General features: G+C 40.4%; 1 protein-coding gene across 1 annotated transcript in view; it reads right to left on the bottom strand.

Moving 5' to 3' along the window:
• The window catches only part of Myo1d (myosin ID), a 301,212-nt gene that overhangs the window by 146,962 nt on the left and 132,955 nt on the right, over positions 1–21,295 (bottom strand). Inside the window, exons 15-16 of the mRNA XM_038326939.2 lie at positions 20,328–20,494; positions 13,075–13,282 (exon numbers count right to left, since the gene is read on the bottom strand). Coding sequence (XP_038182867.1) covers positions 13,075–13,282; positions 20,328–20,494 — 375 coding nt within the window. The remainder of the gene's footprint in view (positions 1–13,074; positions 13,283–20,327; positions 20,495–21,295) is intronic.

Genomic DNA, 21,295 nt, shown 5'->3' with positions numbered 1-21,295 from the left:
CATATGTCACCTGGTAGTAGTCTCATATATTTGCTAAGCAAGAGGAAGAAAAACGACATCAACACTATAGTGCTCATACTTAAACTACATATATCTTATTATATACTCACTTTGCTAAACAGTCAGATTTTCTTAGGTTAATGAAATATGTGAAAAAAATCATGTATGCTAGAGAGTATTTTTTTTTTTAATTTGTGCTAGGGATATGGTTCAATGATGTTGAGGTCATAGGTCCATCCCCAGCACACCACACACAGAAACCCCCCCCCCCAAACAATAAAACAAAACAAACAAAACCCCCAAACTAAAAATTCTATACTTTAAATGGCAGCTATTTTTTACTAAGTGGTGAATAGCCATTACAATAAAATATTTGGATCTTCACAAAAATCAGAAAAGGCCAGCCAAGCAGTGGGACAGAGGTGTGGGTAGGAGAAGCAAACAAGTATGTTAGAAAGCCCAAACCGAAGATGGCTTCTGGCGGTGAGTATAAAGCCCTGTGCTTCCTGGCAGTTTCAATAAAGGGGAAACTTAATGAGTTGCAAGGATTACGTGATTTATTAGTTATGTGTAATAAGACAGGTAACTAAAATAAATACTCCTTGTACTCAGATATGCCCTTTGTATCTTTAAACAATCGTTTCTGTTAGGGAAAGAGCAAAAATGAATTGCTCAGCAGCAACTCGATGGCTTTTGTTTGGCGTGTCTGTGCACATCTCCAGCTACACTTGTGATTGTATGTTTCTTATTCATGAGCCTGCTCCTCTGAGTATGGGGTAGCACGAATATTGTGATTTAGTATAAACATCTATTCACTAAATCCCTTTCCTTTTACTAATGAATGCTTTACAAAGAGTCAATCTCTCAAGCTTGTAGCAATTAAAAAAGAAAAAAAAGCAATGAAAATGTAGCCATGTTTCCACCCCCTCTCCCTTTTCCCTGATACCACCTATAGGGGCCAGACAGCGTTGTCATGGAGACAACATCTGCTGGGCTATGAGAGACAGGTCTCAAGAGAGAAGTGTCTGAGAGAGGGAACATCTCAAGTTAAAACAAAAGTGGTGAGGGAAAAACCGAAGCAAGCTGTTTTCCTGGCACAGTGGAGATTTAATCGAAAGGTGTATTTAGTCTAAGAGAGAAGAAAATGAAGTCCCCCCCCCCCTTTCATCTAACACAGGAAACATTTTCTTTCCAACGGGGAACAGATTTCTTTTAAGTAAATCTGAAGCATATGTACACATCTTGGCATAATTACATTTTAAAATTGGGATTCATACTGATGCACCAAATTGGTTGCCGTAGTAATGAGCTATCACCCAGGCAACGGGTTTGCTGCTCTTTCTGAAGAGCAAATCATCAGCATCCAATGTGAGGGAATGGGCTGGGGAAGGGAGGCCGAGGACACTCACTGGTAGTGGGGGAGTGGGCCGGGGAAGGGCAGTAGAAGATACTTGCCGTGTCTAGGAGAAGATAAGTAAGGGACAAATTGATTTTGACAAGTCATCGTTATTTTTCAAATAAGCTTTATCATTTTATTCGTCGGCTGGGTGGGAGAAGAGTGCCGAGAGCGGCAGGGAAGAATGCCTTGCGGTTTCGGTGTTAAATGTTTGCTGAAGCATTTTTATTTTTCTAAAAGGCTGTCATTTGTCAAGGTGCAGATGTGGACACATATTTAATTGAATCAGTTGTTGGATTATATCGTAAGTATCATAAATTTTGAGAAGAGTAAGATCAATGACTTGTACATAGTAATATTAATAGCACTGTTTAGGAATATGCAAGATAAGGTTTCAAATTCAGTAACTGAAGTCTGTTACGGAAGAGAAACACATCTTGGTTTCTTCACTAAGAACACACATCCCTTCCCAGACTGTTTTTGCTTGCAAGGATTATTAACAGATGTCCAGTCCACGTTCTTGCTGAAGGCCTCTGCTCCTTGGATTTTATTCTGTATCCTGTGCTTATCCCAGTTTACTTGAACACACTGGTCACTTCATATTTAAAACTATGTATTTCCTTTCTTCCCTTCCACTCCTACCTGCTTGCCAGTCATTTCCAACCGAATGTCTTATACATACCTAAAACACATCATGCCCACGCTACTAATATCCTGAAAATATATGCCAGTGGCTACACATTCTCTATCTTAGTAATCCATGATATTAGTTATCTAGGACTCCAACCTGGAAGAATAGGAAACCCTCATTTCTGCCTCATATCAGCTTCCCATCCCAACAACTCTCATGGTCTGGTTATTTCCTCTCATCTCGGCTACCACTAATGTGACTGAGGACCTCATTAGTTTTATCCAGAGTATAGCAACAGGCTTTAATTGGCTACTCTGTTTCCCTTTTAATACAGATCTATTTAAAGCCCCCAAACTGACCACAGCACTTTCCTCTTACTATTTCCATGGAATATGGCAAGGCACTAGCTGATAGCTGTACTGATACATAAACATTTAACAGCTACAGTTGAGCTTGCAAGAAAGCAATGGGAGGTGAAGGCAGAAGCATTCCCAGAAGCTCATGGCCCCGCCCACTAGCCGGACATATGCAGCAGAAAACAACAAAGAAAAGCAACTGAGTAATTTTCAATGTACTTAAAAATGTGCATGCTTCTCCACTGGCCAGGGGAATTCTAACCCCATGGTCCCTGATCAGACTCCAGAGAAACCCCCCATCCCGCACCATGCCGCTAAACACACCAAACAAGGGACTGCCAGATGCCACAGGCAGGTGGGCACTATCATGATCTATCTGTGATGAGGATGCATGGCCCAGCACACCACCAGGGTGACCTGAAGGGGACAAGGAGACCTACATGCACGTCTGGGGCTATCCACAATGGGCTCCAAGAAGAAAACACGGACCCACCTGGTACCTTGCAGTACCAGTACCAGCCAGATGGACACTATTAGTGTGAGCAGAGGTATGGGACGGTGGTTCATGGAGTCCTCAGTGAGCAGCTTCTTCCCAGAGCAGGCTTACCTGCAGGCGAGGGAGCATGCACGAATGTCAACTGCAGCCTTTTTGTGAAATGATGAGAAACTGAAAACCAAACTGACCGTTCTTAAAGTAAGCATGTGAACTAAAACTGTTTTTCAGACAGGGTCTCTCTAGGTAGCCCTGGCTGGTTACATGAAGATTCATAGAGATCCATCTGTCTCCGCCTCCTGAGTGCTGGGGATTAAAGGTGTGTGCCACCATTCCCAGCTATATGGAAACTTTTAAATAATAAAAATGTAAGAAGTATGCAGGCTAAGTAAATAGCCACTGTACTACCCTGAAGAAAAATCTTAAAATGACATGCTAAGGCAGCAGAATGGTGCATGTCTACAATCCCCGCCCCAGGGAAATAATGCAGGACGATTATGAGAACAGGTGCCTGGGCTACATAGTACTACTGTCTTTTAAAACAAAAACAATGAGTTCGAGGCCAGCCTGGTCTACAAGAGCTAGTTCCAGGACAGGCTCTAAAAAAGCTGCAGAGAAACCCTGTCTCGAAAAACAAAAACAACAACAACAAAAAAAACCCAAAAAAACAAATAAAACAAAAACAAAAACAGCAGCCCCCCCCCAAACCCCCATCAAAACCAAAAGAACATAATGTGATTATGCTAGGTAGAAAACCAAAGCTACTTCCCAAACAAAGTCAAACAAAACACCCAAAATCAAATCAAGAGCTGGAAACTATGCACAGGAGAATGTTAGAAACCAATGTTTTAAGCCATGACAAAAACAAAACAAAGCAAAGCAAATCCCCTCAACTTCCCAAACTGTGCCAATCAGGCTGCCAGCCACAACTAGCACTTATTAATGAGCAACCTTGGCAGGATGGGAGTCTGCTGGGTTCAGGTGCTTTGAGAAGAAAGTCCTGAGTCAGCTCTAGATACCTTGTTAGTCAACACTTGCATGCCGGCTGTAAGGCTGAGGGAAAGGCCATGTCCACCTGGCTGCTGTGCTAACTAGTTACACAACTGGATATCTGAATGAAGGGCAAGAGATTTCTTGCAACCTGGGGAGGGCTATTTCAGCCATTCTAAGAGCTAGTCTGTATTTGTTATAAGAAAAACAAATTTGAATATTTTTGTACAAGACCTTGTATCTATATTTGTCATAAGAAGTTTATTTTACCCATGAACCTTATAGTCAGTTAATTTGCTTTAGTATCAATAATCCAGCTCTAATAAATTTCAACTACACAAATTGTCAGTCTACTAGAGATTAAGATCTGTCCTTACTATAAATGTATCTCTTTTTTAAAAAGACTATTTTTTTTTAAAAAAAAGGTTACTGTGGTGTTTTGAATGATAATGACCCCTATAGGCTCATATATTTGAATACTTAGTACCCAGTTGGTGGAACTGTTTGGAAAGAACTATGGTCTTGCCATAGGAAATGTGTCATTGTGCTTTGAGCTTTCAAAGCCCACACCATACTCAGATACCCTCTCCCCATCTCTGCCTCATGCCTATGGATCAGGAGATAAACTCTCAGGTGGCCCTCCAGCACTATGCCTGCCTGCTGCTGTGCTCCCTCTGCCCCCACGATGATCATGAACTCTAACCCTCTGGAATCGCGAGTCCCTAAATCAAATGCTTTCTTTTATATGTTGAATTGGTCATGGTGTCTCTTCATAGCAATAGAAAAGTAACTGAGACAGTTAGCAAACAAAATAATGGATTTTTCTGGGTGTTATGATGCATGCCTATAATTCCAGAACTCAGGAGGTGCAGGCAGAAGGATCAGCAGTTCAGAACAATCCTAGTGAGTTTGAGGCCGGTCTTGGCTATACAAGATGCCTGTCTTAAACAAATGAAACCCCCTCCCCAATAAAGCGACAGGTTTTACTATGGCATTTTTGTTCATATATGGCATTGTATACACTTTGTTCTTATTAACCCCTCCCTTTTCTTAACCTCTCCCATCCCCTTCTTGCTTTTCCCTTCCTCTTCCGAGATAATCGTCCCCCTGCTTTCATGTTGCCTGCATCCCCTGGCTTCCTTAAGATCTATTCCTCCCTTCCCATGGTCTCTTTTCTACTATATTAGTAGAAATATAGTTTCATGTAAACCACAGACCTAGAAAAGCTAAGATTTTGGCAAACTTTTGGTTCTCCCACCCAAGCCTTTTTCCTCAGCTTAGCCAGGATCCTTTCCTGAGTCCCTCTGGCAGTCACTACCTATTCCAGAGCATCACAGTTTCTCTATATTACTGGTCTGAGTGCTAACACATCTCTTTTATGTTGGGCTTCTTGTTTCCCCATTCAGAAATAATGAACAAATACATGTTTATTGCTCATTAAAAATACTGCAAAGATAGAGCTAGAAGCTACCATCCAGTCAAAGGTACACTGTGCTCTGTCAACGTTCAGGCAAGGGCGAGCACATGTTTGTGAGCATGTACTTTGTGAACACAGCAGAGTAGACAGGCAACAGGGCTGCACAGTAATGCACCCGCTTCTGCTCTGTCAGCAGCCACATCTTTCCTATCCCACCCAGGGCTCCCAGATCTCTCCTTCCGGAGAACCTATCAGGAAACAGCACTCACTGATCATGTTTCATTACTGTCGTGTCAGGAGCTGACGCAGGGTCCCAACATCAGCATTTTCTTCCCCTTGTACTAAAAGCACACCTCGGCCCGCATGTTTTACAGTGAGTGATTCAGACATTGCTAGCTGTCTACGCAAGCTATTGAACAAGGAACTCCGCCGACTTTTACTGGCTCTCTCATCATCACCTTTGTGGCTAGTTTCACAAAAAGCGTGTGAGTCGCACCTGTTTTTCCTCGCAGCAGGCAATCCTGAACGACATCACTATTGGGCAAGTGCAGCGTGTGGGTGGGAGACAGGCTATTGGGTTCAAATTCCAGTCCCAGCATTCATCGTCTGTGTGACTCAGTCTAGTACTTAGCCCCTCCGTGGTCTGAGTTTCCTTAGTTACCAAATGGACTTGTCTAAAAGGTCCTCAAAAGACGTAGGCATTATGTAAAGTAACCGGAAGAGCAGCCGTCAGTCAGATACCATTTTAGGAAGCTTTTTGGTTTGTTTCTTTAAGGGAAAAAGTAATTTTTTAAAAGAGAAATAATGATTTTGCTTTTAGTCTGAGAAATAACAAAGCATGTGGTTGGTTTCACATAGAAGGGAGAAGGCTTTGTTTAGAAGCCCGTAAACTCCACGTGGCGTCCTCTCTCACCTGGCAAAGCGTCGCAGAGGTATTCACCTCACAGAAAATTCCTGTGAGGAGAGGGCAAATGGACTGCAGGACCAGCAAAGTCCCGCTTAGAAAATGATTCTGTTCAGTCTGTCTTGTGGTTATTTTGCTCAGTTCTGTATACAAATCTTGGAAATCACTTATAACTAACAGCATGTTGTTCTCAGTTCCTGAATTTACAATCTTCATTGTAAGCTTAAGTGTTAATGAGCCACCCTTAACTCTTCGCAAGATTGTTCTTGTGATGGGGGCTTTATTATATAACCTAACTGGAAAAATGCAAAACACAACACAAATTAACACATAAATGCAAAAACGTACAGATAAAGTTAAATTGCTCACCAAGACAAACTAACAGGGGCAGTCCTTGTGATACACGGGCCATCTTTGAAACTATTCTGTAAAAACACTTATAATCAATACATTATATCAAGTTTTTAAAATATACTTGAGCACAGTTCTAAACTGACAGCAGGGTTCGTGACAGGCTGCCAGGAACTGTGGCCCACGGTATGTGTGTGGACTGTGCTTCGATGTGCAGTGGCGTGCTCTGCTCTCAGCAGGTTTAGGCTGTCTCTACCATCTGTAAAGTCACGTGTTTCAGCCAACTAGAGATGGCGAGCAGACCAAGCGTCAGATGATGACAACCATTGTTAATTTAATATGATAAATGCCATCAAATCCTTAGTGTGATCTTGAGCAACAGAAGTAAAAATCACAACAGCAGAAGGTGAAATAACATATACCTAAAACATGCATTGACTGGAATTGATTTTAAAAATTAAAAAATGATTTCAAAGCCAGCCTGGTCTACAGAGTGAGTTCCAGGACAGGTTCCAAAGCTACAGAGAAACCCTGTCTCAAAAAAACAAAAGACAAACAAACAAACAAGATTACATGTTTTGTTGTGTTTGTACACGTGTGTGGATGCACATACTATGGCACATGAGTGGAGGTCAGAGGATAATCCGTAGAAATTGTTTATCTTTTTCTATTATGTGAACCCCTGGTTTGAACTCAGATAGTCAAGCTCAATATCATGGGCCATTTCACTGGCCCCCAGTTTTTTTGTGTGTATGTTGGGGGTTGAATCTAGAGCCTTGTACAGACAAGGTAAGGACTGAGCAAATTCCTAGTTCTTGGTTTTTGTGTGTGTGTTGGAGGTTGAATCTAGAGCCTGTACAGACAAGGTAAGGACTGAGCTACATTCCTAGTTCTTGGTTTTTTGACATGGGTCTTCTTACATAGCTCAGGTTTGCCTGAAACTCATTATGTAGCCCACTTGCCTCAAACTTGTGATCCTTCTGCCTCTGTCTTCTAAGTGCTGAGATTACAACTATATGCTCCCATGCTGAAATGATTATCTTGAAAAACAAAACAAAAAAACCTACTGGAGACAAAAGGAATCTAACACACACATGCACACACACACACACACACACACACACACAGACTTAATTAAATGTGAGAGTAGCTAGTCCCATATATACCAAAAGCAAATCCCAGAACAAATTCCATTGTCTGTCATTAACACACATGAAAGAAATTGGGAGAAGATAATCTCACTTCTGTTCTTCATTATTTTGACATACATAAAATTAGTAAATTAAAAGTAAGAAAATTATAGCATAAATAAACTGGAGACACATTATTATGGGGAAACATAATAAAATGCATCACTAAAGCTGACAATGAAAAAGAAAATGAGCATAAGAGGGAATGATTGCAGAACCTGGGTGATTTTCTAGGGAAAAACCTATTGAGACTGATTCTATAACAGACACGAAATAAAAACAAATCATCATAAAGAACACAAGAAAAGCTAGCTGCCAAGGTGACACATGTTTATAATCCCAATACACTGCAAAACTGAGTATCAGGTTAGTTTGGACTACATACTAAACTCGTCTCAAGAAAAACACAGACACAAAAATAAACAAAAGAAAACACAAAGCTTCAACAAAATTGTTATGTTCACACAAATGCCCCTTCCAGATGGCTTCCTAAGAAAGTGGATCTGAACAGACTACCTTCAATGCCAGTTAGCCTGTTTCAAAAGACCAAGCAAAAACAGTATTAGATCTAAAATAATACAACAAAAAATTAACAGCAAAGTCATAAGAGATAACTGGGCGTGGGTATACACTTTCCCCAGCATTAGGAAGACTGAAGCAGAATTGACCACAAAGTCAAGCCTGAGCTACACAGTCAAGTCCTGATCCAAAGATACCAACCAACAAGACAACCAACCAATCAGCCCAACCACCACAAACTCCATCAAAGATGAGCATCAAGGATCAAGGGAAACGACATAAAGACCCGTGACAGCTGTATGAAAATAGTCAGTGTTTCAGAAAAAAAAATCCCAAGCTCACAAACATTCTTAAGAAAGAAAACAGAAGTAGACCAAGACGATAAAATGCAACAGGTACAAGGAAAGTGCTTGAGGATTAAACAGAAATTTGTAGTCTAGTTTAAAAGTTATTTTCCATCCCAGGCAAAATAAATGGAGACCAACACTTAGAAACACCTTGGCAACTGTAAGGGAAGAGATAACTTTTATGTCTGCATATGATGCAATCATTTACCCAGGAAAACTAGTCAACAAATATGAATTAAGAAATGTTTCACTCTGGATGCAGAAAAACCAACATAGCCAGTATTATTCTCTACACCAACATTATTATGTAGAAAATATAAGAAACCCATACTAGCAACAAAAATAGTAAAGTATATATGAATTAATCATTGATACTAAGTCCTCTTTTGGTCTAAAGGTCAGAGAAGATGACTTAAATAAACATACTTTGTACTCATAATGAGGTGATTTCATACTGCACAATTGTTAATCCCTTTAAATGATTCTGTAAATTCAATGCAATCCTAATAAAAATTACTGTTGTGTATAATGACCCTATTACACATATCAAAATTTATATTGTGGGATAAAGGTCTATATGTGGTCCTTTCCATCTTAGGAAAGAAAAGCACAGAAGGTGAGATTATCTATTGTGTACCCAGACAGGGTTTCTTCAACATTTCCTGCTGCTCACCTGAGAAAGTTTTAGATAACTCTTAGGTATACATGTAAAATAGGTTTACAAATCAAACATTTAATAATAATAAACCATGAAGAAATTTCTTTTAAAACAATCCTTTGGAATAAGTACAGTTTTTAAAAATTTCTAAAGGATTTATTTATTTATATGTTCATTTATTTATTTATGCACCATTCTGCCTCCATGTATGCCTACTCACCAGAAAAGGGCACCAGATCTCATTACAGATGGTTGTGAGCCACCATGTGGTTGCTGGGAATTGAACTCATGACCTCTGGAAGAGCAGCTAGTGCTCTTATCCTCTGAGCCATCTCTCCAGCCCCGGAATAAGAACAGTTTTATCATTTATTAAAGATAAAAGGAAATTTGTATACCAATGAAATGGACATAGGAGTCAAAAGTTCATTTATCAAATTTTTTTTTTTTTTGAGACAAGGTTTCTGTGTGTAGCCTTGGCTATTCTGGAGCTTAAGAGATCCCCTTGCCCCTGCCTCCTGAGTGCTGGGATTAAAGGCATGTGCCTTTTTTTAAAGGAAACTCAAGTCAACCATTCAAAGAGCAATTTTTAAGATCAAACATTTTAACATAATACAATTTAAGGATACTTTAATTTGATGCATGCTGAAGAGTGAAAGTATGAAAAAAATTCTTTGTTTTCTGTAATTCAACTGTGTTTCTGTAAGAGCAGCAAACTTGCAATAACTTTAACACTGCAATTTATAGCATACAGTGACTCAAATCAAAGGTGTTTCAGGCAGCATTGGTTGGTGCTGTGATGGCTTGTACAGTACAAGGTGGATGTGTCATGTGTCAGAATCAAGGCTGCAGTAAAGTGCACAATGTAACATGGGTGAGCCCTGCCTCGAACACCTCGGATTCATTATGATGTGGGCAAGGTGTCCAGATAGCCACCAGCCAGCAACAAAGACTAGAGTGTCTGTGCGGTGGTCTCTGGTGGGCTGACCTCACAACAAGAAGACTGGCTAGTCATATGAAAGAAAACCAAACTGATTCCTATATGAAACCACTTTCTAGATAGATTCCAAAAGGAATAAAGACCTAAATGTAAGAAAAAAATCCATCTAATTCTTGAGAGAAAATATAATATTTTCGTGACCTAGAAACAAAGGAATTCTTGTCAAATGAAATTTAAAAGCCCACAGTATAAAGCAAAACTGAAGAATCTGATTGTGTCAAGTTGATTTTGTTCAGCAAAGCACATTATGGATACATTTTATTTGAGTGTCTATAAAGTAGGAGGATATATTTATAATGATAAGGTAATATGAATATTCAAGGAATTCTTATTATCAAGAAGACACCAACTTGGAGAAAATGAACAAAAGACCTACAATAGACACTTTATAAGATGTATACTTATACATATATAAAGAGGTTTATTGGAATTACCCCACAATAGGGGGATAACGCTCCAAACAGACATCTTATGCTAGCAAATAAAAATCTCAGTACCAGGAACAAGCTAACTCTTTTTGAGTTTGCCATTGGGGTCACAAAAACTCCCCAAGCATTACAAGCTATTGCCAGTACTCCTAGTTATCCGCCAGAACTGAACTGTAAGACCCTATTGCCAGTACTCCTAGTTATCCGCCAGAACTGACCTGGAAGACCCGATTGCGGAACACACTACATACTGAGTCACAGAACAAGGAGACATCACGCTGGTACTAACTTAGAAGCTTCATCTTTGCAGGTTAGTGTTCACAGTGCTGTAAGGTGCTTGCACGATGCCAGAGAAGAGTAAGCATCAATCTCACCAAGGTGTGAACCCTGCAAGTCATAATAATTCCTGGCCTGTCAGTATAGGCCCACTGGTGCAATAGTTATGAATGTTATGGAGGTAATCAACAACTTTCTGATTGGATCAAAGGCCTTCTTCTATGAGATGGAACTTGTATTTGGCTCTATTAAGGGACCAAGAACCTGTGGATAGATCATATCACAGGCCTTAGGTGAAAACCCCATACTATTATTCTGCTAAACAGATACAGTATTAAATTGATCCCTAACATGACTTATTGTTATACGCATACACAGAGTATCTCTCAACCCTCATCAGAAAAGCTCCTTGCAGTAGATGTCTCTTAACTGGTTAACATACAAAAACCAAAAGACTGTGGAGTACTTAACTCTAAATCAGACCACTCCCACCAAAGCTCAGGATCTTTGTAGAAAGAAGTGACCGAAAGACTGTGAGAGCCAAAAGTTGTTGATAATATCAAGGAAATAGTGTTTTCTAGATCAAACAGGGTAGATGTACATACGAACTTAGAAGATGTGACAGCATGCAGAAGACCTCTGCAAGCTCCATGCAAACAAAATTTTAGCACCAAGGAAGGAAGGGAGATACAGTCTTACCACTAGCTGAAGAGCTATTGCATTTGGTAGCTAGCAGAAAAAGGAGAGTCAGTTTCCTTCAATGATGTGACCTAGCAGACTGACCACACACCAGTGTAGGCTAAGACTCCCTAGGCAACACAAACTGAACTCAATAGGGGAAGGTCAAAGGAAAGGGGGGTAGAAAAGGTGGTGAAGAAGAAGGAAGAAGGAATAAGGAAGGAAAAAACAAGAAGGATGGAGGAGAATGAGGAGGAGGAGGAGGAGGAGGAGAAGAATGTACTTATTGAAAATGCATTGTATGAAATTCTCAAAGAATAAAAATATTACAAAAGATATAAATAGGCAATTTACAGGACCCCAATCAATTAACCAATTACTGAAATGCTCAAGTTCAACAGTAGTCTGATAAAACGTAGGGAGCAATATAATACTTGTATAGGCACATGGTCACCCTCACAGAGATAACCAACTGGTAGTGGTTGTACAAATTGGTAGCTGCTCTGAATAGGAACCCGACAGTACTTATATTAATTACATAGAGAGATATGCTATGGCCCCGATTCTTCTAGAAGAATGTGATTAAAAAACATATACACATTATATACATATGTATATATACATATATATATACACATACACTTTATTATTTTTTATTTTTGAGACAAGGACTTTTTTTGCGGCTCAGGCTGACCTAGAACTCACCATGTAGTCTAAGTAGTCTAGGCTCGTTTCAAACTTGTGATCCTCTTGCCTCAGTTTCCTGAGTGCTAAGATTACAAGTGTGAGTCATTACACGTTGCTCACACATATAACTTTTTTTTAAGTGGAGGCCACGATGAAAAGGCTGGAGTAGAAGACTGAACACATGCAGGCAATGAGAAGGTCGCCCTGAGCAGATCAATGATGGGAGCTACAGTCAATGAGGAGGGAGTAGGAATCCACATCTGAGGTAGTGTAGTGTAAGGATTGCTTATGGCATGGCCACAAACATATTGGCACAATTTTGAAATGTAGGATTTTTCATGTGCCCTAGGCATGAAACAGCTTTGGCCACCAAGCCAGGCATCAAGCTAGGATGAACAAAGGACTGCCATCTGCTCTGCCCGACTAAGAACACCACCACCACCACTACCACCACCACCACCACCAAGGTCTCTGCCAAAGGGGTAAAATCCAGATTTTTGAAAGGTCCTTTAAGCATTTAGGCTGAGAGAAAAAAAATGTTTAATTACAAAAGTGGACCGATTAGAGGCCTCACTTTAAACACCAGAAGACAACATGTTTTTTGAGTTCTGAAGTTGCATGGCCGAATACGTTCTGCATGTGTGGAAGGAGCAATGTGAGGTGTGTGGAGATCCACAAACTAGACCATCTCCATACATTTCTTGAATTAAGAAAAACATTTAGCGAAGGCCTCTTGCACATAAAACACGAAGCTACCTTTTGTAGAAAGAGGACAATCCTCACAAGCATCTTGGCACGGAGTTCTTCCAAGGTAAACAATGTACGGGGTGTTCGAATGAAAATTTTGGTCTTCCCATAAGCTACATCATCCTGAAAGCCACATTGTTCTATGAGCTTCTTGACGGCCTCTTTGTCTGAAGGAAGGTCATGGCTAGGCCAGGTGAATTCAGAAATCATTTTGTACCTAGATGAAGGAAGAACAGGGTAAAAATCAAAGGAGGGAAAAACTGTACGGTCATCTTAACAGAAAACTTCTCACTGAAACCTTAGCTAACTGTTAAGAGAAGCAAATTTCTTTAGCCTGATGAGATGAGAAGAGAATCTCTTTACTAAAACATTCCTTCATGATAATAATTTTTGCTAAACTGGGAATAAAAGGGACTGCCTTCATCTTTGGAAAGCTACTCACCAAAAATTTAATGGTAATTATCATCTGCAAGCAGGTGACCCTGGAAGCATCCTCTTTACATGCACGAGGATGCTTCCAGCACGGGTTCTCAGCACACTGCTCTGGGGGTCCAATTAGCACAGTGAGGAAGAACAAAACTGACAATGCTTATGAATAATATGACTATCTTCAAAGGAAGTCAAATGGATCTGTGGACGAACCCTTAAAACTAGGAGAAAATTAAGCAGTGTTAGGTCAACACACGAGAATGACTTTGCATTTCTACGTCTAAACAGCTCCTTGCCATTTGAGTCTGTCACGGAGCAACTCCTTACGCAAGTATAAGACAAAAGTCTCATGTCACAACCTCAAAGTGACATTCCACCACTTCTACCACAGTCTGCTTTGTTGGAAGCAGTAAGAGCTTCAGCAGACATTTAAGGGACCACACAGGGCATGAATACCAAGAGGCAGGAAGTAGAGCATCTAAAAATCCTGTTCACCACAGGGATTCCCCCCATATCCTAGGCAGCACTAACATGGAGCTAAATTAATTGATTTTTTCCTCTGATACTGAACCTGAATTTTATAGTAATTTGAGATTTTCTTCTCATTCAGGTTACAGAGTTATTGACTGATGCTCCCTTTAGCAATCACATTTTCTTATTTTCAAACATTTAAATTAATATATATTAGTAGTATAAAAGAAAGGGTTCACTGAGAAGCTTTCATATTGCATACAGCATACTTTGCTCGGTTCACCCAACCATTGCTTTCCTTAAGCCCCTTCCTCATCTCCTTCTAGTTTTCCCTTTGCTTTCCTCATCCTAAGACTCCACAGAGGAGTGAGACAGGAAACACTTCTCTTTATGAGTCTGGGTTATTTTACTCAACAGCATTATCTACAGTTCCATCCAATTTCCCCAAAACGACAAGGCGTGGCTCTTCTTTGCTGGTGAATACTAACCCAGATCTGTATGTGTTCACCTGCTGATGGGCACCTAGGCTGATTCTCTAGCCCTTTTCTCTGTGAATATTGCTGCTACATGGCCCAACTATGTAGTTGAATCATACGTATTTTGTTTCTTGAGAAAAGTCCTTTCCGATCCCCTAGCATTGGTACTAATTTATACTCCCGCCACAATGTCTGGGTTCTCCCCCTCTTCCACAACCTCACTATTCGTCATTTCTTTTCTTGAGGATAGCTATCAGACTGGGGTGGGATGGAGTGATTTCTGTATTGTTTAGATGGTTTGGTTTTTGTATATTGATCTGTCTGATGAATAGTTAGCAAATATTTTCTTTCATTCTATAGGCTATCTCTTCTCTGCTGCTTCTTTTGCTTCATATAATCTTTTTAGTTTTATGTCTTATTCTTTGTCAATTTTTCCTAAGGCTACTATTAGATTCATGCTTAGAACATCATTGCCTGTGACTATGTCGTAAGTGTTTTCCTTTTCTGAGGTGTGTGCACACGCCAGTGTGTGTTTATGTGGACGTCAGGGGTTGAAGTTGGGTATCTTCTTTTATTGCTTTCTATGATATTTTTATTTTTAAAATTAAGGTATCTTGGGGACTAGAGAGATGGCTTAGTGGGTAAGAGCACACGCTCCTCTTCTAGAGGGTCCAGAGTCAATTTCCAGTCCCCACACGGAAGCTCACGACCATTTGCAACTTCAGTTTTAGGCAATTCAATGCCCTCACCTGCTCATCATGGGGAGCAGGTATGCAAGTGACGCACAGATATACCAGTGGACAAAACATCCGCATATATACAGTAAAACATTATCAAGGGTTGGAGAGATGGACCAGTAGTTAAAAGTATGCACTATTCTTCCAGAGAACCAGAGCTCAATACCTAGCACCCATATTGTTGCTCACAACTATCTGTAACTCCAGTTCTAGGGGATCTGATGCCTCGAGCCTCCTCAAGCACCTGCATTTAGGCACACAGATTCATATACAGAAACATACATACACAATTAAGAATAATAAAAATAAATCTAAATTTTTATAAGATAATAAAATGAAGTTTATAAAACTGGAGTTTGCTATTCTATCCAGAATGGCTCTCCAGCCAACTCCCAGGATCCTTGGACTGGAAGCATTGGGATTACAGATGAGCGCAGCCACAATCAGCCTTACGTTGGTGCTCTGTCTTTGCGTTGCCAGTGAACTATCTCCTTAGCCTCAGACCTTGTAGATGTTGCCTAATTTCAAAGATTTGGCTCTTATTTGAAGGTCTTTGATCCACTTTGAATTGATTTGTATAGGATGGAGGCAGTCTCCTACAAGTGGATATCCAGTTTCCCCAGCACCATTTGTTAATTAAGACAATGTTTGCGGCCCCTTTGTCTCCTCAGCTGCACACAATGAGGTAAGACACTGTTTTCTGCGGCTGCCAGTTTCAGTAACTTAAAACAAACATAAAAAATGATTAAAAAATGGACCTGATATACAGAATAAGCATTTTAAAAAGCCATTAACCATTGTTATAGTTCTTTTGAAAAGTTTAAATACCCTAAAATCTCCTCGACATTTGGCCATTTCTTCAGTTTGTTTGAACAATGCTTCTCTATTCTGTCTTTTCTTCTTGGACTGACCTTAGATGGGCCTTGTTTTCCTCACAGCAGCTGGAGATGTGGCTCCTTGTATTGGTCATTATGCCAATCTCCTAACCGTGAAGCTACGCCTACCCAGTTGGAATTCATTCTTCTCATTCACTCTAGGCCTCCTATGTAGCTCAGAGTGGTCTCTAACTCACTATATAGGCTAGGCATAGACATTCCTGATGCCTCAGCCTCCCAATGCTGGGATAGCAAATATATGTATCTCCACATCTAGCCTGGGATGGCTTCTTAAAAGGCAGCTCAAGCCTCACTAGATTGCCTCTGCATCTTCATATCATGATTATGTGTAAGACACATCGTCAAGGTTCACTGAGTAGCTTTCTTTTTCTTTTTGATTCTCTATCTTGGCTGTGCATTTGCTATTTTAAAATTGTTTAGTTTGCTTTCTATTGCTGTGATAAAGATTGTGGATGAAAGCAATTTAGCATAGAAAAAGATTTATTTCTGTTTATTCTCCCAGGCAAGGACTCAAGGCAGGAACCTGGAAAGAAGAGCTATGAAGGAATCATCTCCCATAGATGTGGCAACTGGCCAATCTGATCTGACAATTCCTTAACCGAAGGTCCTTCTTGCCAGGTAACTCTAGGTTGTAGCAAGTTGACATGAAAATCAACCAGCACATACATATATATGTTTTTGCACTATTTAAGGATGTTTGGGGTAAGAATGTGGTGTTTAATCTTGAGCCACTGAGATTATTGTAATGGAAATTTATACTTTTATGAGGGGTGGAGTAGTAGTGTGTATGCATATGCAAGTGTGTATGTGCATGTAGGTCAAGGGGTGACTGAATGTCATCCTTTATCCCTCGCTAATTTTATGAGACAGGATCTCTTTTATTGAATCTGGGGCTTGCCTAGACAATCTAGATTATCTAAACTGTCTGGCCATTGAGCCCCTGGGATCTACCTTTGACCCTTTACTCAGTACTGGGGATAAAGATGTATGCACTGTACCCACTTTTGCACAGGTGCAAGGGATCTGAACTCAGGGCCTCACATTTGCATGGCAAACACTTTATGCCTCATCTACCTCCTCAGCCCCTTTTAATCTTTTTAATTTTTCTGTTTTTATATGAGTATTAGAAATTGTATTCTAATGCTTGGCATTTTTTTCTATGCCTCAAATGAACACATAAACATCTTCTGAGCTGAAAGGTAAAAAGTCCAAAAGGAGACAAAGGGTAGGTAAAGGTCCCAGCTCACAGTATGCCTTTTCCCCTTAGCAAGCTTGCTTACTGCTTGGTTACTCCAAGCACTCTCATGGCTTCCACTGTATCTCAAGAGAGCACACTCCGAGCACAGGACCCTTTGACAGCTACTGTTCTCAAGATGCTCACTCTGATACTTAACTTCTGCTGACTTTCTGCACATGACAACACAGGAACTGATAAATTGTTAAAATTTTCTGTGTAATGAAGAAGGATTATAACTATCTAATGAAAGAACTAGACACTGAAATCAAGACTCAGAATGAACACACGTCCACTCTTGAAAATACTTCTGCCATGCAGCCTATAGATTGGTGTGATTTCAACAGGAACAGTGGATCAGTTTTAAGCATAACTTTCTGATTACTATAAAATTGAATCCAGTTTTCCAGGCTATTATTCTATAAAGATTTAATCATTCCAGCCAAAAAAAAAAAAAAAAAAAAAAAAAAACATCTCTTCAGTGTGATCTCCCTTGCACACACATGGCTGAATACTAGTGCCGTGGAGAAAACTCATCAACACTAGGTTTCTTCTGTTTATAATCTCATATCTCCAACAGGCCCTCTTTCCTTTCTAATGACAAATCTATGGAACAAACCCACTTGTTTTCACCATCTAAAACAGTGGTTCTCAACCTCTGGGTTGAGCCCCCTAGAGTCCCCACCTCAGATCTTCTGCATATCAGGTATTTACATTATGGTTCATAACAGTAGCAAAATTACAGTTATGAAGGGGCAATTAAATAATGTTATGGTTGGGGTCACCACAATATGAGGAACTGCATTAATGGGTTGTAGCATTAGGAAGGTTGAGACCCCACTGATCTAAAAACTTCCCCTCTACCCTCCTCTATCACTTTTTCTTACTCAAGATTGTGCCTCACAGAAGTAGACAGGAACAACTGCATTTTGCTACCAGTGAAGCGTCAAGCCTTCCTGAACCTGATATTCCATTATCTTCTGACTGTGTCCCATTGTGACAGGCAAAATGCTTCTGCTCCCATCTTGAGCTGACAGACCTTCCACTTGAGTTTGGGATTCTATCCTGCCTTGCCACTTCAAGGATGCTTTTGCTACTTTTATATCGCTCTCTCATGTGCCATGGGATTTCCCCTGTTCTTAGTTACCCCTACCCGTGCACTTTATCCTGTCTCAGGAGACCACATATCCTTTTGCAGCTGCTGTTGTCCATTTTCCTCTGTCTCTATGTACAGCAAACACTCCTGAACTGTTAGAGGAACACGCCTGACTCAACTTCCTTTTCTATCCTGTTCAAATCAGGCTATGACCACTTGCTTCTTTGACTTTTGTGTTGGTAAATCTTATTGCTAAGCTGTTTTTTTAAAAAATACTTATTTATCTTTATTTAATTTGCATTGTTTTTTTGCCTGCATATATGTCTGTATGAGGGTATATGGAACTGGAGTTACAGACAGTTGTGAGCTGCCATATGGGTGCTGAGAATCGAACCCAGGTCCTCTGGAAGAACAGCCAGTGCTCTTAACCGCTAGGCCATCTCTCCAGCCCCACTTCTGTTTTTTTTTAGTTGTTGCATAACAGCATTTTATATGCTGGTAGGTGGGCCTCTGTAACACAACCACTTTCTAGTTTTCCTTCTGCCTCAGGAGTTGCTCCTTTTCTTCTCTTTGTTGGTTCCTTCCTGCTAGACCACAAGTTGAAGTACTACTACAGACCTCCCTCTCTCCTCTCCCCAGTCCTGGGGCTTTATGTTATCTGCATCCCAAAGACTCCAATCTCTCTTATCTGCAGTCTAGCTTCCTTCCAGAGCTCCAGATATGCATACCCAAGAACTTAATGTTTCCACTTATGTGTTTAGAAGACATTTCAAAGTTAATATAGCAAGAAAATAATCTCTCTGTATGTTTACGTATGCTGATGCATGTATATGGAGGTGTGAGGTTACATATGTGTGTACGTGTAGAGGCTAGAGGATAATCTTGGGTATCATTCGTCAGCAATGTTGTCTACTTTATTCTGACACAGGTCTCTTTCTTGCTTGGCACTTGCCACATAGGCTAGCCTGGCAGGCCAATGAGCTCAAAAATCTGCCTGCGTGTGCCTTTCTAGCACTGGGATTACAAGCATGCTCCACCACGCATGGCTTTTTGATGTGCTTCTGGAGATCAAACTCAGGCCCTCCTTGCAAGCACTTTACCAACTTTTCACCCAGCCCAAGCAAATAAACTTGATTTCTTTTGTTGCCTTGTTCTGTGCTTTAGTCTTAAAACTTGTTTCCCTGTGGTTACATGTGATACATATTCATATGTAAGTGTGTATGTGTGTTGTGTGCAGATGTACACGTACGTGGTGAGCAGGTATGTGTGGGAACTGGTCATCAAGTGTCTTCTTCAATCTCTCTCCACCTCGTGTTTTTCTTTTCTGTTCTTTCTTTTTTTTATTAAGATTTATTTATTTATTATGCATACAGTGTTCTGCATGCATCTATGTCTGAATGCCAGAAGAGGGCACCAGATCTTATTACAGATGGTTGTGAGCCACCATGTGGTTTCTGGGAATTGAATTCATGACCTCTGGAAGACCAGTCAGTGTTCTTAACCACTGAGCCTTCTCTCCAGCCCTTCTTTTCTTTTCTTAATAATTTATTTTTATTTTATGTGCATCGGTGTTTTGTCTGTACTCATGTCTGTGTGAAGCTGTCGGGTCCCCTGGAGCTGGAGTTACAGGAGGTTGGGTGCTATCCCACTGTCTTAGTCGGTACTCTATTGTAGAAAAGAGACATGATGACCACAGCAACTCTTAGAAATAAAAAAGATCATTTAGTTGGGGCTTGCACACAGGTGAACATGGTGCTGAAGGAGTAACTGAGACTTCTACAACTAGATCCAAGGACTCCACAAAGAGAGAATGACACGGGGCCTGGCACAAGCTTCTGAAACCTCAAAGACCAGCCCTAGTGACACACTTCCTCCTAACATGGCTGCTGCATCATCATAATTCTGAGGGCGCTCTATCCTTACCTGTGAAGAAACTTCTCATAGGCCTGGCGGAAGGCAAAGCCTGCCCGGCGCACTCTCACGTTCTCCAGCAATCCAAGGTATTCCACCTGATGACGGCAGCGCTCATCATCAAATATCTGTGGGGACTTCTTGTCATTGGGTTTGATGCAACGCACATAGTATGGCTCCTAAAGGAATAAATACGCAATGGCAGAATTCACTGTAGACCTAGGCAAGGGATGCTAGCACGTCATCAGCGTCCACTGTATCAAATTAAGATCAGTGCCTTGGATCACCTGGGTATACCTGTGAATGAAGCAGTCTTCCATTCTGCCCCAACTCAAAGTAGTTCTCATGTAATCACCAGTCCCTATTTTACTGTTTAAGACTCATCAGAAATAGCAGAAAGGGGTTAAACTAAGGAGTAAATTATTAAGATGTATAAACTCTGAGTTTTGTGTATTTACAAATAACTGAAGGAATAACTCAAAAGAAAAAAGCAGTAGCTGTGGTGGAGATCAGCTGTGACAGAGAACCCGGTGAATTAAGGTCGGGATCTGAGTGTGCAAATGCACCCTAAGTGTCAGTCATTACCCTTATATCATTATTATCATTGCTGCTATTGCATTATTTGTGCCTCTGAAAGAGATTAAACTTCATGGGTATAGAAATTTTATAAAACCATCTATAGGTTATCAGTGAATCTATGAAAGAGCCCCACTAGAAATTCTCCCTTCGATGCCAATTACATTTTATACTAGGCGTTAGATTACAACTCCTGTTAAATATAAAGCCATGCTTGGCACAGATCCTGGTACACCGAGGATAATGAATAAATTATCACTGGATGAATCGAAGAGGTCAAATATATCCCACCTGTAAGAATAGCAAGTGTCTTTCTCTTCTCTGAATCCACGATCCATCAGACACACAGATGCACCTTAATTAAGGGAGTTCTACATAGCTACATCAGGAAGTTTTGAGCACTG

This window comes from Arvicola amphibius, chromosome 4 (genome assembly GCF_903992535.2).
Source record: "Arvicola amphibius chromosome 4, mArvAmp1.2, whole genome shotgun sequence".
NCBI lineage: Eukaryota > Metazoa > Chordata > Mammalia > Rodentia > Cricetidae > Arvicola > Arvicola amphibius.
This window is presented reverse-complemented; position numbering and strand designations above follow the sequence as displayed.